Source organism: Salvelinus alpinus, chromosome 1 (genome assembly GCF_045679555.1).
Source record: "Salvelinus alpinus chromosome 1, SLU_Salpinus.1, whole genome shotgun sequence".
NCBI classification, from domain to species: domain Eukaryota; kingdom Metazoa; phylum Chordata; class Actinopteri; order Salmoniformes; family Salmonidae; genus Salvelinus; species Salvelinus alpinus.
The window spans coordinates 59399335-59426915 of NC_092086.1; the positions used below are offsets into that span (position 1 = coordinate 59399335).

Below are 27581 nucleotides of genomic sequence, written 5' to 3' on the forward strand. Positions count from 1 at the left end.
TGTAAAGAAAAAAGTATTTAATAAGAATATTTCATTCATTCAGATCTAGGATGTGTTATTTTAGTGTTCCCTTTATTTTTTTGAGCAGTGTATATGTGTTTCAAGGAGGGATGGGATTTGAAATATTTTCCATATTCATATAGTATCATACATCTTTGTCGGACATCCAGATATTTGAAATAGGAGCTACATGTAATTATTTTTGCATTGTAATTTCAGAAAATGTCTTCAATATATCTAAAGTAGTAGTGAAATGATAGTGTTTCACAATAGTTTCCCCCTGGAAATGTTCAATTGGGGCCACACAAAATTGCATTCTAATGGTTCAGCCTACTTGTTGGTCAACAAAAAGAAGGCTCCTGTTGTCGCATTGACTGGGCCTGAGCCGCACACTAACGATTTGTCTGTGGCACAATCAGTTAGCTCACGGAGCCACTCAAATTGACTGGAGCCACTCTAGGTGGTGGACCGTAGAAAGCTATCTGCTTTGGTTTTTGAGATGATCGATCTTGTCCAGAGAGGAGCTGGTTTTTATATATTATATATTTATATTCTTCTGAACACATTTCCGTTTGTTGGCAGTATCAAAAAAATTACGTTTTCTTCTAAATACTTTTATGTTTGCTAGCTGGACAGGCAAACGCCGCTGGGTACTAATCTGTAAACCAATCAAAACTTGTGTCTTATCCATGGTACTATCTCTGCTGATCATGTTTGCCAATCACATTATCCGCATCTAAGGTAGTAGACAGCTGGTGAGTTCTGTCCGACAAGCTGCTATCAGGTAAAGTCTTTTTTATTTATCTGTAATCTAACTAGTTATAGAAATGTGATATCATCAATGCAATCTGTAAAAAGAGTCCCAACTTAGAATGCAGCAACCTTGGTAATGTAGCTAGCTTGCTAGTTAGCCAGTTACAACAAGTAGATATGTTGCTAGCTAGCAGGAGCAGATAGCTTTATCACTAGCTAGCATGTTATTCTGTGACAAGGAGCGTTTTAGCTATCAGTTTATTCTAGGGCTGTCCCCGACAAAAAAGTATCTTGGTCGACCGAGAGTAGTCTGTTCTTTCGACCAATCGATTGGTCGAAATGTTAAACTGTGTATTTTTCCATATACACAGTATATACCCCTTTGCCCTCAGAACAGCCTCAATTTGTCGGAGCAAGGTTTCGAAAGCATCCCACTGCGATGCTGGCCCACTCCAATACTTCCCACAATTGTAAAGTTGGCTGGATGTCCTTTGAGTGTTGGACCATTCTTGATACACACAGGAAACTGTTGATTTTGGAAAACCCAGCAGCGTTGCAATTCATGACACAAACCGGTGAGCCTGGCACCTACTACCATACCCCTTTGAAATGCACTTAAATATTTTGTCTTTCCCATTCACTCTCTGAATGGCACACATACGCAATCCATGCCTCAATTGTCTCAAGGCTTAAAAATCCTTCTTTAAAAGGATCCACCCCTTTTTTTAAATTTTCGCCTAAAATAACATACCCAAATCTAACTGCCTGTAACTCAGGCCCTGAAGCAAGGATATGCATATTATTGGTACCATTTGAAAGAAAACACTTTGAAGTTTGTGGAAATGTGAAAGGAATGTAGGAGAATATAACACAATAGATCTGGTAAAAGATAATACAAAGAAGAAAACAACCGTTCTTTTGTATGTTTTTGTACCATCATCTTTGAAATGCCAGAGAAAGGCCATAATGTATTATTCCAGCCCAGCTGCAAATTAGATTTTGGCCACTAGATGGCAGCAGTGTATGTACAACGTTTTAGACTGATCCAATGAACCATTGCATTTCTGTTCAAACTGTATCAAGACAGCCCAAATGTGCCTAATTTGTTTATTAATAACTTTTCATGTTCAAAACTGTGCACTCTCCTCAAACAATAGCATGGTATTCTTTCACTGTAATAGCTACTATACATTGGACAGTGCAGTTAGATTAACAAGAATTTAAGCTTTCTGCCAATATCAGATATGTCTATGTCCTGGGAAATGTTATTATTATTTACAACCTCATGCTAATCGCATTAGCCTACGTTAGCTCAACCGTCCCGTGGAAGGGACACCGATCCCGAAGCTTGTCTCCTCCCCTTCATCTACACTGATTGAAGTGGATTTAACAAGTGATCATAGCTTTCATTTGGATTCACCTGGACAGTCTATGTCTTTGAAAGAGCAGGTGTTCTAAATGTTTTATATACTCAGTGTATGTAATGGGGAATTGATAGAATCTAACAATCAAATGGCAAACAATTCACACAATGAAGTTATGAAACAATGAATGCATCCAAAATGGCGGGCGAGAGCGCATTCTGGAGAGAGACGTGCATTTTATCCACACTCCCCTTCTTCTTGGACCGTGCCATCCCTGCGGCTTCCACAATGGATTAGTCCACTGAGATAGACTGAATCAGAAAGGTGTGTGCCATTAAAAAGAAACATCTATTTTCAGCTGCTCGACTAAAATAATATTGGTCGATCAACAGCCTATCGACCAAACAATTGACCAGTCGACTAAATGGGGTCAGCCCTAGTTTATTCCAAGTAATAATTCAAGACTACAAAAACCTTTAAAATCATAAATTACAGTCCTTAGCCGTGATGAATTATTTTATTCATTCTTGTCTCTCACTTTTGTCTCTATTCAGCTCTCCAGTGTCCTGCTCCCAGAGATCAACCAAGTGCTATTCACCAAGCCTGGACTGATTTACTCACCTGTGAGGAGAACCATCCTACTGCAGTTTGAACTAGCCCTGCCCTCACTATTTAGACATTGGGACCACATATGCATTTGCCTGTTGTATTTCCTTTGGGAATTTTGTTTTACACAGTCGAGTGCCTTTTGGGTTGAAGAACACCAACTAATTTTAAAGACTAAATTCAATGTAGAATCAGTTTAACAGGTGACTATTGCTACTATTGTAACATGCAGCGGAGAGAATTATATTGTCTCCGTCAGGAGCCCAGGCTTTTGCCATAGGTGTTAGAGTTCCCGTCTTTGGACCACACAAGCTTTAAATTGCATTCTGTTAAGGCACTTTTCTCTCTTTACATCGGTCAGCTACATTGGTGACCAGGGTGGGATCCTTTCGATATGCCTATGGGGCCTGGGCACACAAATACTCCTAGAGAAAAGGGGGAATAGTGAAGCATGCGTTGATGACAGTTCTACAATCTCCATCAGAGGCCCAGACTTTTGGCATATATGATAAAGCTTTAATTTCTGGACTGCAACATTGTGTCCTTCACGGCACTTAATATACATTGATTGGTAGGTTACACTATATTTAGATACTTCAAATACTGCCCCAGACACCTTTGCTATTTGTCTCCGTACTCAATAAATGGGGACACACTATTTGTGACGGTGTTCTTTGTTCAAATGTACAGTGCCTTCAGAAAGTATTTACACCCCTTGACTTTTTCCAAAGTTTGTTGTTTTACAGCCTTAATTTAAAATTGATTAAATTGCGATTTCTGTCACTGGCTTATACACAAATACCCCTATAATGTCAAAGTAGAATTACGTCATTAGAAATGTTTACAAACTAATAAAAAATGAAAAGCTGAAATGTCTTGAGTCAATAAGTACTCCAAACTTTTGTTATGGCAAGCCTAAATAAGTTCAGGAGTAGAAATGTGCTTAACAAGTCACATAATAAGTTGCATAGACTCACTCTGTGTGCAATAATTTTGTTTAACATGAGTTTTGAATCTGATGATTTTGTAATTAAAATGTTTATGTTGTCTTGCAGATTAATTGGAAATTGTCATTTTCTGCTTTGTATGCCTAGGCCTACCTATTAAAAACATATTTGTCGCACTATTCACACACACTCAGAATTCGCTGCTTCATCTTCAGTAGCCTACCTCTCCTCTTCTAGATGTGCGTGTGAGATCAAGTGTGAATTCGGAAAGTATTCAGACCCCTTGAACTTTTCCACATTTTGTTACGTTACAGCCTTATTCTAAAACGGATAAAAACATAATCATTCTCATCAATCTACATACAATACCCCATAATGACAAAGCAAAAACATGCTTTTAGAAATTTTTGCAAATGTATATTAAAAAAAACGGAAATATGACATTTACATAAGTATTCAGACCCTTTACACAGTAATGTACTTTGAAGCACCTTTGGCAGCGATTACAGCCTCAAGTTTTCTTGGGTATGACGCTTCAATCTTGGCACACCTGCATTTAGGGAGTTTTGCCCAGTCTTCTCTGCAGATCTTCTCAAGCTCTGTCAGATTGGATGGGGAGCGTTGCTGCACGGCTACAGTGTCTTCAGAAAGTATTCAGACCCATTGAGTTTTTTCACATTTTGTTACGTTACAGTCTTATTCTAGAATTAGTTATTCTAGAAATAGTTCCCCCCCCCTTATCAATCTACACACAATACCCCATAATGACAAAGCAAAAGCAGGTTTATAGAAAATGTTGCTAATTTATTAAAAATACAGTACCAGTCAAAAGTTTGGACACACCTACTCATTCAAGGGTTTTTCTTTATTTTTACTATTTTCTACATTGTAGAATACTAGTGAAGACATAAAAACTATGAAATAACACATTTCAGTTGAATGGATTCAGTTGTACAACTGACTAGGTATCCCCCATTCCCCCTTTCCTTCACTCTGCGATACAACTCATCCCAAACCATCTCAATTGGGTTGAGGTCGGGTGATTGTGTAGGCCAGGTCATCTGATGCAGCATTCCATCAATCTCCTTCTTGGTCAAAAAGCCCTTACACAGCCTGGAAGTATGTTGGGTCATTGTCCTGTTGAAAATGAAATGATAGGTGGGATGGCATATCCCTGCAGAATGCTGTGGTGTGCCTAGAATTCTAAATAAACCTTGAATCCAGCAAAGCACCCCCACACCCCCACACCATCACATCTCCTCCTCCATGCATCACTGTGGGAACCATACATGCGGAGGCCATCCATTCACCTGCACTGCGTCTCACAAAGGCATGGCGGTAGGAACCAAAACATTTGGACTCATTAGACCAAAGGACAGATTTCCACCGGTCTACTGTCCATTGCTCGTGTTTCTTGGTCCAAGCAAGTCTCTTCTTCTTATTGGTGTGGCTTGTTATTAGTAGTGGTTTGTTTTGCAGCATTTCGACCATGAAGGCAGCCTCCTCTCAACAATTGATTTTGAGACGTGTCTGTTACTTGAACTCTGTGAAGCATTTATTTGGGCTGCAATTTTTGAGGTTGGTAGCTCTACTGAACTTATCCTTTGCAGCAGAGGTAACTCTGGGTCTTCCTTTCCTGTGGCGGTCCTCATGAGAGCCAGTTCAATCATTGCGCTTGATGGTTTTCGTGACTGCACTTGAAGAAACTTGAAAAGTTCTTGAAATTTTCCAGATTGACTGACCTTCATGTCTTAAAATAATGATGGACTGTAATTTCTCTTAGCTTATTTGAACTATTCTTTCCGTAATAGGATTATCTTCTGTATACCACCATTACCTTGTCACAACACAAATTGGCTCAAACACCATAAGAAGGAAATAAATTCCACAAGGCAGACCTGTTAATTGAAATGCATTCCAAGTTACTACCTCATGAGGCTGGTTGAGAAAATGCCAATAGTGTGCAAAGCTGTCAAGGCAAAGAGTGGTTACTTCAAAGAATCTCAAATATAACATATATTTTGATTTGTTTAACAGTTTTTTAGTTACTACATGATTCCATATTTGTTATTACATAGTTGTGATGTCTTCACTATTATTCTACAATGTAGAAAATAGTACAAATAAAGAACAACCCTGGAATGAATAGATGTGTACAAACTTTTGACTGGTTCTGTAAAAAATGGTGGGGAGTTTCTCCCGTTCCTCTCGGCAGATCCTCTCAAGCTCTGTCAAGTTGGATCGGGAGCGTTGCTGCACAGCTATTTTCAGGTCTCTCCATAGATGTTCGATCGGGTTCAAGTCCGTGCTCTGGGTAGCCACTCAAAGACATTCAGAGACTTGTGCCGAAGCCACTCCTGCATTGTTTTGGCTAGAACATTCCGTGATTCTTCCGATGGCATTGAGGAGTACACCACATCAGTCACTGGCTTTATCAATAAGCGCATCGACGACGTCGTCCCCACAGTGACTGTACGTACATACCCCAACCAGAAGCCATGGATTACAGGCAACATTTGCACTGAGCTAAAGGGTAGAGCTGCCACTTTCAAGGTGCGGGACTCTAATCCGGAAGCTTATAAGAAATCCCGCTATGCCCTCCGACGAACCATCAAACAGGCAAAGCGTCAATACAGGGCTAAGATTGAATAGTACTACACCGGCTCCGATGCTCGTCTTATGTGGCAGGGCTTGCAAACTTTTACAGACTACAAAGGGAAGCACAGCCGCGAGCTGCCCAGTGACACGAGCCTACCAGACAAGCTAAATCACTTCTATGCTCGCGTCGAGGCAAGCAACACCGAGGCATGCATGAGAGCATCAACTACTCCGGACGACTGTGTGATCACGCTCTCCGTAGCCGACGTGAGTAATACCTTTAAACAGGTCAACATTCACAAGGCTGCGGGGCTAGACGGATTACCAGGATGTGTGCTCCAGGCATGTGCAGAGGGACTGGTGCACTTCACAAAATAGATGGCATCATGAGGCAGGAAAATTATTTTGATATGTTGAAGCAACATCTCAAGACATCAGTCAGGAAGTTAAAGCTTGGTCGCAAATGGGTCTTCCAAATGATATTAGCTAACTAGCTAACATTATCTAGCTAAAGACTTGCCTAGTTAAATAATGGTTAAACATTTTTTTTTAAATGAGACCTCTGTCACAGACCTGTATTCATGACTCATGAACATACTTGCTACTAGCAAACAAGCAAATGCACTGTACAATGCTTCTCATGTCGCTCATTATTTAACATAAAATTGGAACATTCATGCTAAAGCTAGCATTAGAAGCTAGGCTCGCTGTTATCTAAACTTCTACTAGCCTAAGCCTAGCCCTAGTTTACATGAAAATATGAAAGTGAAAATCTTAACAGACTTACCAAACAAATGGTCCTCCTTGGAATAGAGATTAGTAGAGTTAAATCCTGAAAAGCCATGTTTGCCCTTGCTATCAAAACTGTATCCCATACCCGAAGAACAAACACTGGAAAGTGGTGCGATCATAAAAATAGATCTGATATAAAAACTATCAACCTGTAGGCAAGGAGGAGACTGGAACATCTTTCCCACGGAATGCAATGACCATATAAATTCTAGCTCTTCTCTACACAGGATTGTGACGTCAAAACTAGCAGCTGGTAGATTTTTTTAAATCCTCATAACTTTTTCAGTATGGGATTTTAAAGTAATTGGTTCAAGGACATACATCTGGTTAAATAGAAGCAAATATTCATACATGATCGTGTCACAAAAAATATTGACCACTAAGATTGCCATACTTCCATAATGATACAACCACCTCATTCTTCTCTCTGCAGATTCTCAAGACACAATACAAAATTCCCCTGCAAAGGGCTACTATTGACAAGAATGATCTGTCAATGGGCTAGGGGAGGTTTACAGACAGTATAATCTCCCATACAAACCAATTCATACGGTTTAAGAACTGTCTTCCAAAGACTTTTCACACCTTCTTTAGCCCCCTAGCCCATTCACTTTGTTGACTGATCTTTCCTCTCAAAACAGCTCCCAATGTCCCCTCATTGTCCCTAAACAATACTCTAGCCGGTCCCAGTCGGTTGATACATTTACCAACAAAGGTGTGTTGCCATCTGTCCCTTCCACAAAAAGTGTAAAATGCTAACACCACAACCATGTCTTCCAGGAGACATGCAGTACCAGCAAATCTTCTGCAGGAGGACCAAAAATGTGGTGGTTAAGAAGCAATTGTTTCCAGGAAACAGGATAAGATCAGTCAACAAAGTGAATGGGCTAGGGGGCTAAAGAAGGTGTGAAAAGTCTTTGGAAGACAGTTCTTAAACCGTATGAATTGGTTTGTATGGGAGATTGAGGAGTCATGGCACCTCAATCACTCTCATACACAACAATACATTTACTGTCTAAGCACAACCCAGCACAATCAAAACTCCCTATCTCACCTCAAAGTACTATCTGTAAACCTCCCCTAGCCCATTGACAGATCATTCTTGTCAATAGTAGCCCTTTGCAGGGGAATTTTGTATTGTGTCTTGAGAATCTGCAGAGAGAAGAATGAGGTGGTTGTAATTACTGTTGTAGTCTTGATGTTATATCTTTCAGTGTCCCTTGTGGGTTTCTGTCTCACAATCTTGTTACGCTCCATAACTGCAAGGTGTGTCCACTCCCTTATGCTTGTGCAACCAAAATGACACTCGGCCGAGAGTCAGACTCGGCCAACGTCATGTGGTCCAAATCTTTGCCGCCTTCGGCAGTATTACTTATGGCTAGGATGTGGGGATGGAGTTCGGGCCGATTCCGGTTTGAGTTATCTTGCCCAAATGTATTACTTTGGGCTTGGTCCGATTCCGGTGAGAATTATCTGGCCCAAATGTATTACTTGGGGCTCGGGACGATTTCGTGAGAGTTATCTGGCCCAAGTGTATATATTACTTGGGGCTCGGGCCGATTCCGGTGTGAGTTATCTGGCCCAAATGTATTACTTGGGGCTCAGGCCGATTGGGGCTACTCTCTGGCAGATGATTACACGGGCTGCTTTAGATAATTAACATTTCATTATATATTGTTCCATATTTTCTCATTGTTTCTGTGATCAGAAAATACAATTAACATTTGAATAAAAATCTGTGTAGTATTTTAGTCCTGAGTCCTGTGTAGTATTTTAGCATTTTGATACTTTGTGCAAGGTAATTGATAAGCATTAAAAACTTTGCGGATGGAGCCTCCCGAGTGGCGCAGCGGTCTAAGACATTGCATCGCAGTGCAAACTGCACTGCTACAGATGCTGGTTCGAGACCTGTGCTGTCCACGACTGGGAGACCCACGAGGCAATGCACAATTGGCCCAGCGTCGTCCGATTTAGGGGAGGGTTTGGCCAGCCGTGTTGTCCTTGTCCCATCAAGCTGTAGCGACTCCCGTGGCAGGCCAGGCGCATGCACGCTGACACGGTCACCAGGTGTATGGTGTTTCCTCCGACACAAAACGTTTTTTTGTGGATGGGAATAATTTGTATATATAACATTTATAATACTAATATTTAAAATTACTAAATTGGGTAATTTTGTATACATTTATTTAAATTTGCATCGGACTGCTTCTGGGGGATTCTGGTAAGATGCCGGCAAAGTCGGCTGAATTCCTGTAGAGGGAAATGGCCCAATGTATTGGGCCGATTCTGGGCAGTCATTCATTTTGATTCTGGGCCGACACCCGATTCAGGGCCGATTCAATCAGTTTTGGCCCCCCAGAAGAGGGCCGCTTCTGGGCCGATTCCTCATTGCTAGCTGGGTGTGGTCCTCAGGCTACCTCTAACCACTTGTAACCCCATAACACAAACACAAACCATACAAACACTACCCAATTCATGTTTAAACCATGCTTACTGTAAAATGAGTAATCTTAGCCATCAGCTTATACATATTTAGGTCAACTTTCCTTCACCTTGTGCAGAGCTAGGGGTTGGAAGCGCATGTTGGTGAAATCAGATGATGTACCACTTACAACAAAATACACAACAATACACAATTTAGCTAAGCGTACTTACCATGGACGTTTCAATAGTCAGCTTGCTGTTAGTTAACTAGCATCACTACAATGGCAGCAAGATTGCTATCAAGCAGAGACTGTCTGAGAACCAACCAACCAACCATATACAATTTATACATACTATATTGACAATTCTATTTTTAGAAACGGAGTGTTTTACAAACAAGAGTGGAATAGATGGCTACCAAATTGAGATGCTCTTATTTGTTAACATTAGCTAGCTTACGTTTTTGACGTCCGTCAAAGATTTCAGAGTTCAATAGAGCACTGTAACGCCATCTAGTCCAGCTAGGCTACAGTAGCAAGTTAGCTAACATTAGATCACCTTTAATTGGGAATCTTCCGATTTGTTGTGGAAAATTTAAAAACAAAATCTATCTATCTATCTATCACTTCTCAGCTGTTGTAAAAATGGATTCCCCATCAGTTCAGCCTGAAAATCACTCTGTTAATCTTTGGTCAAGCATCATTCTTGATAACCGCAAACCACTGGCAGAATAGGGGTGAACCTCTAGTAGGTAGAACATTGAAAGTTAACTGTTTATGATTAAAACAATGTTGTTAACCTTTTCTCAATCTAGGGGGTGCTGTTTCCACTTTGGAAAATATTGTCTCCAAATTAAACTGCCTCATACTCAATTCTTGCTCGTACAATATGCATATTATTATTACTATTGGATAGAAAACAATCTCTAGTTTCTAAAACCGTTTGAATTATGTCTGTGGGTGAACCAGAACTCTTTCTGCAGCGAAATCCATGACAGGAACTGCGAAGGTCTGAAAACGAGGCTCTGTTCTCAGATCAGTTTAAAGCTCTGTATGTATCCTATGGGTCGACATGAACTGCACCCGCCTTCCCCTGGATGTCAGTAACCAATGAGAAGTGGAATGGAGTGTCTACGTAGTTCTCAGAGCTTATAAAAGGCCAAAGAACGAAGTGAGCTCTCTTTTCGTCGTTCGTCATTGCGCAAAGCAAGACCTCAAGATGGCATTTTGAAACGCTCAGTTATCGGCCTTAGCTATATCCTTCTGTAATTTAATTTGATATAGGTGTTAGAAACATCATAACGAAGTTATTTTAAACCGAGTTATATCAGTTTATGTGAGTATATTGCTATTTTCGGAATTTCCTTAGTATTGCGTTTTGGGGATTTGGGCATGTTGTGGTCACATAGCTATTGTTAGCTGCTAATTCCGAAGTTGAAGACGACGTTTTACAACCAAGCAACGATTCTTTTGGACAAAGGACACCTTGCCCAAGATTCTGATGGAAGCTCGTCCAAAAGTAAGAGCTATTTATGATGTTATTCCGTATTTATGTGGAAAAATGTAAACGCATTTGTCCGCCATTATTGCGGCACTAGTCTGGCTGTAACGCACACTGTATGTCTAGTAACGTTAATTTTAAAAATCGAACTCAGCGGTTGCATTAATAACTAATGCATCTTTCATTTGCTGTCCAACCTGTATTTTTTAGTCAATCTAATTGATAAATAATCGTAAACTTAGGTGCCTTTCCAAGATGGCGCCGGCCAGAATGCATGACCTGTTGCCACTGATCACATTGTATAGCCACGATTTGTGCTGCTAAATATGCACATTTTCGAACAAAACCTATATGCATTGTGTAATATGATGTTACAGGACTGTCATCTGACGAAGTATATCAAGGTTAGTCAAAAATTATATATCTTTTGCTGTATTGTTACGATCGCTAACCTGTGCTGCTGGTAAATTGCTTGTGTTTCTGGCTATTGTGCTAAGCTAATATAATGCTATATTGTGTTTTCGCTGTAAAACACTTAAAAAATCTGACATATTGGCTGGATTCACAAGATGTTGGGCTTTCATTTGCTGTACGCTGTGTATTTTTCAGAAATGTTTTAAGATGAGTAATTAGGTATTTGACGTTGGTCTCTGTAATTATTCTGGCAGCTTCGGCACTATTTCAGATTGCAGCTGCAATGTAGAACTGTGATTTATACCTGAAATATGCACATTTTTCTAAAAAAACATATGCTATACAATAAATATGTTAACAGACTGTCATCTTATGAAGTTGTTTCTTGGTTAGTGGCTATTTATATCTTTATTTGGTCGAATTAGTGATGGCTACTGATGGAGTAAAAAACTGGTGGAGTAAAAAAAGTGGTGTCTTTTGCTAACGTGGTTAGCTAATAGATTTACATATTGTGTCTTCCCTGTAAAACATTTTAAAAATCAGAAATGATGGCTGGATTCACAAGATGTGTATCTTTCATCTGGTGTCTTGGACTTGTGATTTAATGATATTTAGATGCTAGTATTTACTTGTGACGCTATGCTAGGCTATGCTAGTCAGCTTTTTTACTGTGGGGGGTGCTCCCGGATCCGGGTTTGGGAGGAATTAGAGGTTAATATAGTAATGACTATATGCCGTGGTAGAGCCAGGGTGAAATTCCCTTTTAAAATAGTTGGTTCACAGTTGGTTTTGATATTTTAACCTGCATGTCATGAACGCATCTGGTGGGGCTAGACAAAATCAACACGTGCACAATGGTCATCTGGTTATTAGCGTAGAGTGCACTGCATCATCCCAAGGGATCTGTCAAGGCTGGGCACAGTAGAAATATCACTGAAATATTCTTGTTCCTACACATCACCTTCCATACCTGTATATATTCAAACAAGATAGGCCTTTTATAAGCTGTTGATGAGTATCATGCTCATGCCAGTCCTCTAGAACGCAACATTTGTGTCACGTTCCTGACCTTATTTCCTTTGTTTAGTCTTTGTTTAGTTGGTCAGGATGTGAGCTGGGTGGGCATTCTATGTTTTGTGTTTCTATGTTGGGTTTGTTGTTTGGCCTAATATGGTTCTCAATCAGAGGCAGGTGTTTGTCATTGTCTCTGATTGGGAACCATATTAAGGTAGCCTGTTTTCACTGTTTGTTTGTGGGTGATTGTTCCTGTTCGTGTGTTCATGTGTTCTATGTTCTCTAGTTCAGGACTGTAGCTTCGTTGGTTTTTGTTTGTTTATTGTTTTGTTCGTATTGAAGAAGTATTCTAATAAATATGGATACATACCACGCTACGCTTTGGTCCTCCTCTCTTTCTACCGACGGAAGCCGTTACAGAATCACCCACCAAAAAAGGACCAAGCCTCGTGGTAACGGACAGCGGCAGCAGCAGCAACAGCGCTTTATGGAAGAATGGACATGGGAGGACGAGTTAGACGGCAAAGGACCCTGGGCGGAGCCAGGGGAATATCGCCGCCCCAGGGCAGAGCTGGAGGCAGCGAAAGCAGAGAGGCAGCGTTTTGAGGAGCTGGCTCGGCAGCAGAATCTGGACTGTGTTACAACTTGGGAAGAAATAGTCAGGTGTTCGGTCAACCCAGGGAGAGTGCCGGAGCCCGCCTGGGATTCTATGGAGCAATGTGCGGAGGGATACCGGCGAATGGAGGCAGCACGGCGACGCGGTAGAAAGCGCGAGAGACAGCACCAAAAATGTATTGGGGGGATACCACATACCAGGCTGCACTTTGGTCCTCCTCTCTTTCTACCGACGGAAGCCGTTACAATTTGTTAGTAGGACTCATTTTCATTGTGTTTTGAGAGTCGTGCAAAAGTCGACCATGACTCCAAACACAGGAGTCGGAGTCAACTCCAAAAATCCTGGAGTCGTTCACTCCTACATCAGACAGCCGCTCGCATTTTCACAAGAGACTGTGTTTACATTGTAGATAGAAGCAGGCCATTGCTGCCTTCATCACGATAGGTATGTACGGGAGTTCTGATTGATTCCAACTTTAGAGGTTCGGCAAATTTGCCTGAGCAGATAGTGTTGAAATCTACTTTTTATGATAAAATGTGCAAGAATTGAAAGTGCCAACAACTTTTATAGTTATTATAAGAATGTTTTACAGTTGTATAAAAAAAATCTGCTCCTCCCTCGACAGGGATCAATCAAATTCAAATTTTTAGGTTCAGTCTACCACATACTCAAATTGACTGGGCCTAAACTGCACGCTAACGACAAATCGCTCAGACCCAGTCAATATGACAAAATTATTTGCTGGCCACAAAGATATTACATGTACTGTAGCACATACGTTTCTAACCTGAGCACTGCTGCGCGAGGGAGGGGCTGGCGCTCTATTGCTGTAGCTGTGCAGGTGAGAGCGAGACACTTCTTGGCTACACCCAAGACTGCCTACCTTGTAGCAGCCACAATGTTATTTATCATTCCAAATACAGTGCATTCGGACCCCTTACAGCCTTATTCTAAAATGTATTAAATAAATACAAATTCTCATTAATCTACACACAATACCTCATAATGACAAAGTGAAAACAGATTAGTGAAAATGTTTGCAAATTTATAAAAAACAAAAAACATAAAAACCTTATTTACATAAGTATTCAGACACTTTGCTATGAGACTTGAAATTGAGCTCAGGTGCATCCTGTTTCCATTGATCATCCTTGAGATGTTTCTACAACTTTATTGGAGTCCACCTGTGGTAAATTCAATTGATTGGACATGATTTGGAAAGGCAAACACCTGTCTGTATAAGGTCCCACAGTTGACAGTGCAAGTCAGAGCAAAACCAAGGCATAAGGTCGAAGAAATTGTCCGTAGAGCTCCGAGACGGGATTGTGTCGAGGGACATATCTTGGGAAGGGTACCAAAACATTTCTGCAGCATTGAAGGTTCCCAAGAACACAGTGGCCTCTATCATTCTTAATTGGAAGAAGTTTGGAACCACCAAGAGCTGGCAGCCCGGCCAAACTGAGCAATCGTAGGAGAAGGGCCTTGGTCAGGCTGGGGACCAAGAACCCGATCGTCACTCTGACAGAGCTCCAGAATTCCTCTGTGGAGATGAGAGAACCTTCCAGAAGGACAACCATCTCTGCAGAACTCCAACAATCAGGCCTTTATGGTAAAGTGGCCAGATGGAAGCCACTCCTCATTAAAAGGCAAACGACAGCCTGCTTGGAGTTTGCCAAAAGGCACCTAAAGGACTCTCAGACCATGAGAAGATTCTCTGGTCTAATGAAACCAATATTGGACTCTTTGGCCTAAATGCCAAGCATCATGTCTGGTGGAAACCTTGCACCATCCCTACGGTGAAGCTTGGTGGTGGCAGCATCATGCTCTGGGGATGTTTTTCTGCGGCAGGGACTGGGAGATTAGTCAGGATTGAGGGAAAGATGAACGGAGCAAAGTATAGAGATATCCTTGATGAAAACCTACTCCAGAGCGCTCAGGACCTTCAGACTGGGCGAAGGTTCACCTTCCAACAGGACAACGACCCTAAGCACACAGTCAAGAGAGTTCCTGAATGTCCTTGAGGGGCACAGCCAGAGCCCGGACTTGAACCCGATCGAACATCTGAAAATAACTCTGGAGCGACGCTCCCCATCTAACCTGACAGAGCTTGAGAAGATCTGCAGAGAAGAATGGGACAAACTCCCCAAATACTGGTGTGCCAAGCTTGTAGCGTGATACCCAAGAAGACTCAAGGCTACCAAAGGTGCTTCAAAGGTTAAGGTAAAGGTTCTGAATTATTATGTAAATGTTATATTTGAGATTTTTAATAAATGTGCAGAAATGTAAAAAAAAAAGTTTTTGCTTTGTCATTATGCGGTATTGTGTGTAGATTGATGAGAGAAAAAAATTATTTAATACATTTTAGAATAAGTCTGTAACGTAACAAAATGTGGAAAAAGTCAAGGGGTCTGAATGCTTTCCGAAGGCACTGTAACTGTCACGATTTCCGCCGAAGTCGGCTCCTCTCCTTTTTCGGGCGGCGTTCCGAGGTCGCCATTGCCCGCTCCATTTTTCATGTATCCATTTGTTTTGTCTTGTTCCCTGCACACCTGGTTTTCATTCCCCAATCACACTACATGTATTTATTCCTCTGTTCCCCCTCATGTCTTTGTGGAAGATTGTTTGTGTGTTACTTGTGTTCGTACGCACTAGGCTTGTGTGCGTTTTTCCTGTGTTATTTCACGAAGCCTGTTTTGTATCAATTTGATGTGTTGTGACTGTTTTGCGCGTTATACACTTTGCCTTGTTGGCTGGAGTTTTTTTGGACGCAGCTGCGTCTGTCTGTATATCTCTCCTGCCAAAATAAAGTGTGTGCCTGTTCACAATTCTCTGCTCTCCTGCACCTGACTTCAGCACAAGTACGCACACGCCTGACAGTAACAGTGCCTGTCTTAAATGGAGTAGCCTAGCTAGCCAGCTATAGCTAGATAGGCAAAATGTGGTCCCAACTCCCCTGTTGGTTGCTCGTTGTAGCCTACTCCTTCTCATTTCTTTTAGCTTTTAATTCCATGATTTCATTCCACCTTGCATTGCATTAGTGAACTCTCTCTACACTTGTTACACATTGAGCCTCTTTGCTACACACATGAAGGCTCCCAGTCTTTGTTATGGGGCACAGTACATGTCACAAAAACTACAAAACTACATTGAAAAGTAAATGTTTTATTAAATCATTAACTTCAAATGTCATGGTATGTACTTGTATGTAACAATGTCACATGGATATTTTAATGTAATTCAGAAAAATTACTTTTCAGTGTTAAAATAGGACTACAATTGTATTTTGCGCAAAAATTTATATTCATTCTATTTGTATATTCAAATAACAGTGCACATCTCTAGTTTCAAGTAGTCTAAAATAAATTATTGGCTCCCCGTTCCATAGGGGTTCTGAAACCATGTGTATCCACTCGAATTCACCAGATTTTTTTGTCAATAGTTCGTCAAAGGAAATCTGGCAAAACTTCAATCTTCCCAATATGTGTATGCAGGATAAGGCGTATGCCAAAGACAAGCTCAAAGCCCTGTATGCTGAGCTGAGCTTCAGCCGGTCCAAGGTCCAATGTGACATTCCCAAACTGCGAGAGGAGCTCCAGACTGCAACAGGGTCTCCCAGGGATGAGGGCAGGGGCGGCGATGGCTCCAATGCTGCTCAGGCATACGGTAAGACATGCACACACAAACACCCCCACCCCACACAGTGCAACCTCTTCACACTCACATGTGCACACCTGCATGCACACTTATGCATAATCCTACTGGCATGTATAGTGACTTAGGACTTCTCTCTATGCATACACTGTAGACATAGTGAAGTTGACAAGCAACCCTGATTTCCTGAAGAAGGAGAGGTCGACACTCACCAGGCAAATCAGAGGGGTCAGGTCAAAGGTGAGAGGTCAGGGGTGAGGTACAGTGCCTTGCAACATTATTTATCCCCCTGGGCATGTTTCCTATTTTGATGCATTACAACCTGTAATTCAAATGGATTTTAATTTGGATTTCATGTAATGGACATACAGAAAATAGTCCAAATTGGTGAAATGAAAAAAATTACTTGTTTCAAAGAATTCTCAAAAATAAAAAACTGAAAAGTGGTGCGTGCATATGTATTCACCCCCTTTGCTATGAAGCTCCTAAATAAGATCGGGTGCAAACAATTACCTTCAGAAGTCACACAATTAGTTAAATAAAGTCCACCTGTGTGCTATCTAAGTGTCACATGATCTCAGTATATATACACCTGTTCTGAAAAGCCCCAGAGTCTGCAACACCACTAAGCAAGGGGCACCACCAAGCAAGCGGCACCATGAAGACCAAGGAGCTCTCCAAACTGGTCAGGGACAAAGTTGTGAAGAAGTACAGATCAGGGTTGGGTTCTAAAATAATATCTGAAACTTTTAACATCCCACGGCGCACCATTAAATCCATTATTAAAAAATGGAAAGAATATGGCACCACAACAAACCTGCCAAGGGAGGGCCGCCCACCAAAACTCATGGACCAGGCAAGGAGGGCACAAATCAGAGAGGCAACAAAGAGACCAAAGATAACCCTGAAGGAGCTGCAAAGCTCCACAGCGGAGATTGGAGTATCTGTCCATAGGACCACTTTAAGCCGTACACTCCACAGAGCTGGACTTTATGGAAGAGTGGCCAGATAAAAGCCATTGATTAACTTCTCTAGGATAGGGGGCAGCAAATTCACTATTGGATAAATAGCGTGCCCAATTTCAACTTCCTTCTACTCATCCCCAGAATATAAGATATGCATATTATTTGGATAGAAAACACTCTGAAGTTTCTAAAACTGTTTGAATCATGTCTGTAAGTATAACAGAACTTATGTAGCAAGCAAAACCCCGAGGACTAACCATTCATTTAATTTTTTTTTTTTAAAGTCACTGTCTGTTCAATGAGTTTTCATTGGAATACTGGATTTCTAATCACCCTGTTTTCAGTTCCTACCGCTTCCACTGGATGTCACCACTCTTTGGAAATAGGTTGAGGTTATTCCTTTGTGCAATGAAGAAGTGAGGCCACCTGGAAACAGTGTAACGTCATGTGTACTGTTTGAGAGTTGCGCAAGACTAGAAAAGTAGCGTTAGTTTGTTGATCTCCTGTATTGAAAACAGATAGACCCGTCTTCAATTTGATCGATTATTAACGTTTACAAATACCTTAAGTTGTATTACAAAAGTAGTTTGAAATGTTTTGGCAAAGTTTAGAGGTAATTTTTGAGATATTTTGTTGTGACTTTGCACAAATTGGAAGCTGTTTTTTTGTGGATCAACCGCGCCAAATAAATGGACAATTTGACATTTATTTGAAATCTGACATGGTGGCTGGATTCACAACGAGTGTAGCTTTAATTTGGTATCTTACATGTGTGATATAATGAAAGTTTGATTTTATATCATTTTTTGGAATTTGGCTCTACATTTTCCCTGGCTATTGGCCAAGTGGGACGGTAGCGTCCCACATATCCTAGGGAAGTTAAAGAAAAAAATAAGCGAACACATTTGGTGTTCGCCAAAAGGCACGAGGGAGACTCCCCAAACATATGGAAGAAGGTACTCTGGTCAGATGAGACTAAAATTGAGCTTTTTGGCCATCAAGAAAAATGCTATGTCTAGCGCAAACCAAACACCTCTCATCACCCCGAGAACACCATCCCCACAGTGAAGCATGGTGGTGGCAGCATCATGCTGTGGGAATGTTTTTCATCAGCAGGGACTAGGAAACTGGTCAGAATTGAATGAATGATGGATGGCGCTAAATATAGGGACATTCTTGAGGGAAACCTGTTTCAGTCTTCCAGAGATTTGAGACTGGGACGAAGGTTCACCTTCCAGCAGGACAATGACCCTAAGCATACTGCTAAAGCAACACTTGAGTGGTTTAAGGGGAAACATTTAAATGTCTTGGATTGGCCTAGTCAAAGCCCAGACCGCAATCCAATTGAGAATCTGTGGTATGACTTAAAGATTGCTGTGTTCCAGTGGAACCCATCCAACTTGAGGTAGCTGGAGCAGTTTTGCCTTAAAGAATGGGCAGAAAATCCCAGTGGCTAGATGTGCCAAGCTTATAGAGACATACCCTAAGAGACTTGCAGCTGTAAATGCTGCAAAAGGTGACTTTACAAAGTATTGACTTTGAGGGGATGAATAGTTATTTCTTGTTTGTTTCACTATACACAATATTTTGTATCTTCAAACTGGTAGGCATGTTGTGTAAATCAAATAATACACACCCCAAAAATGAATTTTAATTCCAGGTTGTAAGGCAACAAAATAGGAAAAATGCCAAGGGGGTGAATACTTTCACAAGTCACTAACTTTCACTCAATCCCAATTTGATAATACTCTGCAATAACTAAAAACAAAACACTGATCTTGTGCCTAATTTCTTCCATTTTTATCCATCTGTGTCGTCTCTTTGTCTGTCAGAGTCTGAAAGAGGGTCTCTCTGTCCAAGAGAGAATGAAGCTGTTTGAGCCCATGGACTAGAAGAAGATCTGATCCATGTTTTTTGCCTCATTCTTCAGTGTGTGTGTGTGTATGTGTTTGTGTTTGTGTGGTGTTTGCCAATCGTGTGCAACAGTGCTAGTCTGAGTACAAGTCTCTTTAGCTAACATTCCACTCCTTGCCACTTCTTGTCATTGCCAATCTTCATCTTTGGCAAATTACATAGAGTACAGGGAGTGGATTAGCTAAAGACACTGGTACCCAGACTACTGCAATGCTTGCCTGTGATCTGTAGAGTGTACCATTGGGAGATTTTTAGAGCATTGATGTGGTGAGGTTGCAAGTATTGTGATTAACTATTTATTTATGTATGTATTATTACACAGACCAAAATATTGCGCAAGTGTGCTAACTAATAAAATGCTCTTACAGGGCTCAATGCACAATGTGTTTCTCTCCTCCTAGTCCACTTCACCACAGCCGGACAGTGATGTGAACTGATTAATTAGGGCAAAACAAAATTCCCTATGTAAGAACACACTCAAATCTAAATACTGGTCATGTAAAAATGCATGGCTATGATTTTTTCAATGTATTATAATACACTTGTGTCCTGTATTTTAGTGTTCCATATTATTAATAAAATGTTTTTTATTTGAATGTCAAAGTGTGTCTAAATAAATGTAATGTCGGAACCATTTTTCTGTTTCCATCCTCTTTCTCCCAGTGAACATGGTAACACCTGACCACAAGGTTTCCCTCTCACAGCAGTCAGAGTATTCATTGGCATTCTCTCACGCACTCTCCTTATGGCGTTTGTTTTTCTCAATACGATGGGAGGCCTCGCATCCCTTCCCCACAATTGATTTGGGATCCACTATTAAACTATAGTTCTGTAAACTACCTGAAAACATGCAACGGTGGTGTCGTTTAGTGGTATGATCGTCCCATTGGAAGATTGTATAGGCATAGATTATTAATAATCTATTCTACAGTGTTGTGGAGGGTAGCCTAAACATAATTTACTCACCTTCATTTTAAGTGAGCGTTTATCCACCTTTTACAGAAAAATGTATTGAACGTATAGGGAGCATAGCTTTTTTCACTGCAACCTGGGATCAGCTATTTTTTTCCACTACCCCACTGTTTCTACAGCATCTAGCTGGCAGAGTGGATCTGAAATGTCCTTTGTTTAAACTTTACAGCGACGCTATGGAAATTGAAACGTCACTGTCCCATCATATGAATTTGGCACATTTTGATTCGCCATGGGTGATGTTGGTTCATCCTGATTCTCAGACGTATGCAGAGAAGAGGAAATTGGTCCCGGTGAGGAAGTGTGTCATTCACAGCACTTATGGTTTTAATAACTGCAGCAATTATGACTTTCATTGTGTAAATAATTCCAGAGTGCTCATATTCTTGAAGAATGTACATTATGCTCACTGTTTTGAGACCACAATAATGTGCCGCTAATAACTTTATTAAAAATACTTTGTTTTTTTACTGGAATATATTTATTTCAACAGTGACACAAAGGACCGGTGTCTTTCATAAGGCAGCCCTGCATTTTACAATTTCACACATTTGACAAAATACCAGAGAATACAAAAATACACACTTAAGAAAAACATTCACATTCCTCAACAAAGATGTCCTCAACCATATTTTGAACTGCCCGAGAGTCATCAATGTAACTAGTTGCAAGGAACTTGTTATTCCATACATGAGGTGCAAAGGCAGTTTTTTCTAAGTCTGGAGCAACAGATATAACAGTACATCATATAACATTATTACGCCGCTACATATCCACAATGCAAAATGTATAATACCACCATACAACAATATTACAATGTACATGTGTGTGTCTGTACCGTTGTGTGTGTCTCTTCACAGTCTCCGCTGTTTCATAAGGTGTATTTGATCATTAAAAAAAAATCTGGTTCTACTGCTTGCATCAGTTACTTGATGTGGAATAGAGTTACATGTAGTACTGTGTGACTCCCATAGTCTATTATGTATTTGGGGATTGTGAAGAGACCTATGGTGGCATTTCTTGTGGGGTATACATGGGTGTCTGAGCTTGTCAACAGTTCTTACAAAAACAAGTAGTGATGAAGTCAATTTCTCCTCAACTTTGAGCCATGAGAGATTGACATGCTTATCATTAATGTTAGCTCCCCGTGTACTTTTAAGGGCCAGCCGTGCTGACCTGTTCTGAGCCAATTGTAATTTTCCTAAGTCCCTCTTTGTGGCACCTGACCACACAACTGAACAGTAGTCCAGGTGCGACAAAACTAGGCCCTGTAGTACCTTCCTTGTTGATAGTGTTGTTAAGAAGGCAGAGCAGGGCTTTATTATGGACAGATTATTCCCTATCTTAGCTACTGTTGTATCAATATGGTTTGACAATGACAGTTTACAATCCAGGAGTACTCCAAGCAGTTTAGTCACCTCAACTTGCTCAATTTTCACATTATTCATTACAAGATTTAGTTAAGGTTTAGGGTTTAGAAAATGATTTGTCACAAATACAGTGCTTTTAGTTTTGAAATATTTCGGGCTAACTTATTCCTTGCCATCCATGGCTTTACTCAAAGCCAGTGGCATGTCGTTAGTAAAGATTGAAAAAAAGAAAGGGGCCTAGACAGCTGCCCTGTGGAATTCCTGATTGTACCTGGATTATGTTGGAGGCTTCAATTAAAGAACACCCTCTGTGTTTGAATTTGAATTTGAATTTGACGCTCTACATTTTCCCTGGGTATTGGCCAAGTGGGACGCAAGCGTCCCGCCTATCCCAGAGAGGATTTAAACAGCTTGGAAAATTCCAGAAAATGATGTCATGGCTTTAGAAGCTTCTGATGGGCTAATTGACATCATTTGAGTCAATTGTAGTTGTACCTGTGTATGCATTTCAAGGCCTACCTTCAAACTCAGTGCCTCTTTGCTTGACATCATGGGAATATTTTTTTAAATCAGCCAAGACCTCAGAAAAAAAATTGTAGACCTCCACAAGTCTGGTTCATCCTTGGGAGCAATTTCCAAATGCCTGAAGGTACCACGTTCATCTGTACAAACAATAGTACGCAAGTATAAACACCATGGGACCACGCAGCCGTCATACCGCTCAAGAGGAGATGCGTTCTGTCTCCTAGAGATGAATGTACTTTGGTGCGAAAAGTGCAAATCAATCCCAGAACAACAGCAAAGGACCTTGTGAAGATGCTGGAGGAAACAGGTACAAAAGTATCTATATCCACAGTAAATCGAGTCCTATATATCGACAGAACCTGAAAGGCAGCTCAGCAAGGAAGAAACCACTGCTCAAAAACCGCCATAAAAAAGCCAGACTACGGTTTGCAACTGCACATGGGGACAAAGATTGTACTTTTTGGAGAAATGTCCTCTGGTCTGATGAAACAAAAATAGAACTGTTTGGCCATAATGACCATCGTTATGTTTGGAGGAAAAAGGGGGACGCTTGCAAGCCGAAGAACACCATCCCAACAGTGAAGGACGGGGGTGGCAGCATCATGTTGTGGGGTGCTTTGCTGCAGGAAGGACTGGTGCACTTCACAAAATAAATGGCATCATGAGGAAGGAAGATTATGTGGATATATTGAAGCAACATCTCAAGACATCAGTCAGGAAGTTAAAGCTTGGTCGCAAATGGGTCTTCCAAATGGACAATGACCCCATGCATATTTCCAAAGTTGTGGCAAAATGGCTTAAGGACAACAAAGTCAAGTTATTGGAGTGGCCAGCACAAAGCCCTGACCTCAATCCCATAGAAAATGTGTGGGCAGAACTGAAAAAGCATGTGTGAGCAAGGAGGTATACAAACCTGACTCAGTTACACCAGCTCTGTCAGGAGCAATGTGCCAAAATTCACCCAACTTATTGTGGGAAGCTTGTGGAAGGCTACCCAAAACGTTTGACCCAAGTTAACCTGATGAGGACAGAGGGCGCTGTTTCCACTTTGGGTGAAATTCGTGCCCAATTTAAATGGCCTCGTACTCAATTCTTGCTCGTACAATATGCATATTATTATTACTATTGGATAGAAAACACTCTCTAGTTTCTAAAACCGTTTGAATTTTGTCTGTGAGTAAAACAGAACTCATTTGGCAGCACACTTTCTGACCAGGAAGTGGAAAGTCTGAAAATTATGCTCTGTTCAAGGGCCTGCCTATAAATGGGCATGATACGTATGAGTATACATGGACGTCATACACCTTCCCCTAGATGTCAAGAGGAAGTGAGAGAAGAAATTAAGTGTTTATCTTGGTCTGAGGTGGAATAAATCCTCTTGGAATGACGTGTTCGCCATTTCCTGTTTTCTGAAAAGCGCGAAGTTGGACCTGGAATTGCCTTCTGGAAAGCTGTCGTTATAGGCGAATACTATCTCCGGCTTTGATTTTATTTGATACATGTTACAATATCATCGTAAAGTATGTTTTTTCAATATAGTTTTATTAGATTATTGAAATTTTTTCGGGACGTTAGGCATGTTGCGTTGTCTGTGTTTGTTGACGATGGAGAGCTTCGCGCCACTTGGCCAGTGTGCTTGCTAATTCAAGAGGGAAAAACGATGTTCTAAATCCAAACAACAACTGTTCTGGACAAAGGACCCCTTGTACAACATTCTGATGGAAGATCACCAAAAGTAGGACCCATTTTGTGATGCTATTTCATATATCTGTAGAACTGTGTACTAGTAGTTTTGCGCCCAGGTTTTGGCCACTCTCTCGCTATAACGTAAGCCTTATGTCGTAATGAAGATATTTTTTAGAATTCTAACACTGCGATTGCATTAAGAACTAGTGTATCTATCAATTCCTATACAACATGTATTTTTTTGTAATGTTTATGAATAGCTATTTGGTCAGAATAGGTGAGAGTCTAATAGAAATATCCGCACATTCTGGGAAAAAGATGCTACGTTAGCATAATAGATAACCACTGATTTCAGCTCTAAATATGCACATTTTCGAACAAAACATAAGTGTATGTATAACCTGATGTTATAGGACTGTCATCTGAGGAAGGTTTATGAAGGTTAGTGAAAATTAATATATTTTGCTGGTTTATTCGCTAACGCTAACGTGCCTATTGATATGTCCAAGGATGCATATCCACACTGATATGTCTGCCAGACATGCAGAGATGCGATTCACCACCTGGTTATCAGAGGGGGGAAAGGCAGGGTCGTACTCTGCGAATGTTGTAGAGCATGAACCTACAGGAACGGGTCACCGCCTTGATGTTAGTTGAGAACGACAGGGTGTTGTCCAGGATCACGCCAAGGTTCTTAGCACTCTGGGAGGAGGACACAATGGAGTTGTCAACCGTGATGGCGAGATCATGGAACGGGCAGTCCTTCCCCGGGAGGAAGAGCAATGCGAGCTTCAACTGGAAGCCAGTGGAGAGAGCGGAGGAGCGGGGTGACGTGAGAGAACTTGGGAAAGTTGAACACCAGACGGGCTGCGGCGTTCTGGATGAGTTGTAGGGGTTTAATGGCACAGGCAGGGAGCCCAGCCAACAGCGAGTTGCAGTAATCCAGACGGGAGATGACAAGTGCCTGGATTAGCGACCTGTCAGGTAGGACGCAATCCAAGCGTGGGCCGCGCCGGAGATGCCCAGCTCGGAGAGGGTGGAGAGGAGGATCTGATGGTTCACAGTATCAAAGGCAGCCGATAGGTCTAGAAGGATGAGAGCAGAGGAGAGAGAGTTAGCTTTAGCAGTGCGGAAAATCAAGGAGAATCTGTCTCCGCACCACGTGCTCTCACCACTGGTGTCCCCCAGGGCTCTGTTCTAGGCCCTCTCCTATTCTCGCTATACACCAAGTCACTTGGCTCTGTCATATCCTCACATGGTCTCTCCTATCATTGCTATGCAGACGACACACAATTAACCTTCTCCTTTCCCCCCTCTGATAACCAGGTGGTGAATCGCATCTCTGCATGTCTGGCAGACATATCAGTGTGGATGACGGATCACCACCTCAAGCTGAACCTCGGCAAGACGGAGCTGCTCTTCCTCCCGGGGAAGGACTGCCCGTTCCATGATCTCGCCATCACGGTTGACAACTCCATTGTGTCCTCCTCCCAGAGTGCTAAGAACCTTGGCGTGATCCTGGACAACACCCTGTCGTTCTCAACTAACATCAAGGCGGTGACCCGTTCCTGTAGGTTCATGCTCTACAACATTCGCAGAGTACGACCCTGCCTCACGCAGGAAGCGGCGCAGGTCCTAATCCAGGCACTTGTCATCTCCCGTCTGGATTACTGCAACTCGCTGTTGGCTGGGCTCCCTGCCTGTGCCATTAAACCCCTACAACTCATCCAGAACGCCGCAGCCCGTCTGGTGTTCAACTTTCCCAAGTTCTCTCACGTCACCCCGCTCCTCCGCTCTCTCCACTGGCTTCCAGTTGAAGCTCGCATCCGTTACAAGACCATGGTGCTTGCCTACGGAGCTGTGAGGGGAACGGCACCTCCGTACCTTCAGGCTCTGATCAGGCCCTACACCCAAACAAGGGCACTGCGTTCATCCACCTCTGGCCTGCTCGCCTCCCTACCTCTGAGGAAGTACAGTTCCCGCTCAGCCCAGTCAAAACTGTTTGCTGCTCTGGCACCCCAATGGTGGAACAAACTCCCTCACGACGCCAGGTCAGCGGAGTCAATCACCACCTTCCGGAGACACCTGAAACCCCACCTCTTTAAGGAATACCTAGGATAGGATAAAGTAATCCTTCTAAACCCCCCCCCCCCCCCCCCTTAAAAGAGTTAGATGCACTATTGTAAAGTGGTTGTTCCACTGGATATCATAAGGTGAATGCACCAATTTGTAAGTCGCTCTGGATAAGAGCGTCTGCTAAATGACTTAAATGTAAATGTAATGTAATGTAATGTATTGCTATCGCTAACGTGCCTTGATGAATGAATGCGGTTGTGTGGTAGGCTATTGTAGTAAGCTAATATAATGCTATATTGTGTTTTCGCTGTAAAACACTTAAAAAATCGGAAATATTGGCTGGATTCACAAGATGTTTGTCTTTAATTTGCTGTACACCATGTATTTTTCAGAAATGTTTTATGATGAGTATTTAGGTATTTCACGTTTGTCTCTATAATTACTCTGGCTGCTTCGGTGCTATTTCCGACGGTAGCTGTGATGGTAGCAGCAATGTAAATCTGATTTATACCTCAAATATGCACATTTTTCGAACAAAACATAGATTTATTGTGTAACATGTTATAGGACTGTCATCTGATGAAGTTGTTTCTTGGTTAGTTTGGTTGGTTCTTGGTTAGTTTGGTTGGTTTCGTGCATGCTACCTGTGCTGTGAAAAATGTCTGCCCTTTTTTGTATTTGGTGGTGAGCTAACATAAATATATGTGGTGTTTTCGCTGTAAAACATTTTAAAAATCGGACATGTTGACTGGATTCACAAGATGTGTATCTTTCATTTGCTGTATTGGACTTGTTAATGTGTGAAAGTTAAATATTTCAAAAAAATATTTTTTGAATTTCGCGCTCTGCCTTTTCAGTGGAATGTGGGAGGAGTTCCGCTAGCGGAACGCCGGGGCTAGAAAGGTTAAACAATTTAAAAGCAATGCTACCAAATACTAATTGAGTGTATGTAAACTTTTGACCCACTGGGAATGTGATGAAAGAAATAAAAGCTGAAATAAATCATTCTCTACTATCATTCTGACATGTCACATTCTTAAAATAAAGTGGTGATCCTAACTGACCTAAGACAGGGAATGTTTACTAGGATAAAGTGTCAGGAATTGTGAAAAACTGAGTTTAAATGTATTTGGCTAAGGTGTATGTAAACTTCCGACTTCAACTGTACCATTAATAAGAAGGGGCTAGAAGCATCTTATATGGTGAGCTACCGAGTGGCTAGGACAGGCAAGCCCCATACTATTGTGGAGGACTTAATTCTTCCTGCTGCCGCGAATATGGCTGGGACAATGCTGGGGGAAAGGCCAAAAAACAATTACTGCTTGCATGATGGCGAGTTGCATGACCACTTCCATGATGACGAGTTTGTCACGCCCTGGCCTTAGTATTCTTTG

General features: G+C 41.5%; 1 protein-coding gene across 1 annotated transcript in view; it reads left to right on the top strand.

Annotated features, from left to right (window-relative positions):
• Window positions 1-20194, top strand: part of LOC139581948 (early endosome antigen 1-like) — a 55879-nt gene extending 35685 nt beyond the window's left edge. Inside the window, exons 14-16 of the mRNA XM_071412140.1 lie at window positions 16520-16691; window positions 16834-16919; window positions 19477-20194. Coding sequence (XP_071268241.1) covers window positions 16520-16691; window positions 16834-16919; window positions 19477-19536 — 318 coding nt within the window. The 3' untranslated portion in view covers window positions 19537-20194. The remainder of the gene's footprint in view (window positions 1-16519; window positions 16692-16833; window positions 16920-19476) is intronic.
• The last annotated feature ends 7387 nt before the right edge of the window (window positions 20195-27581 follow it).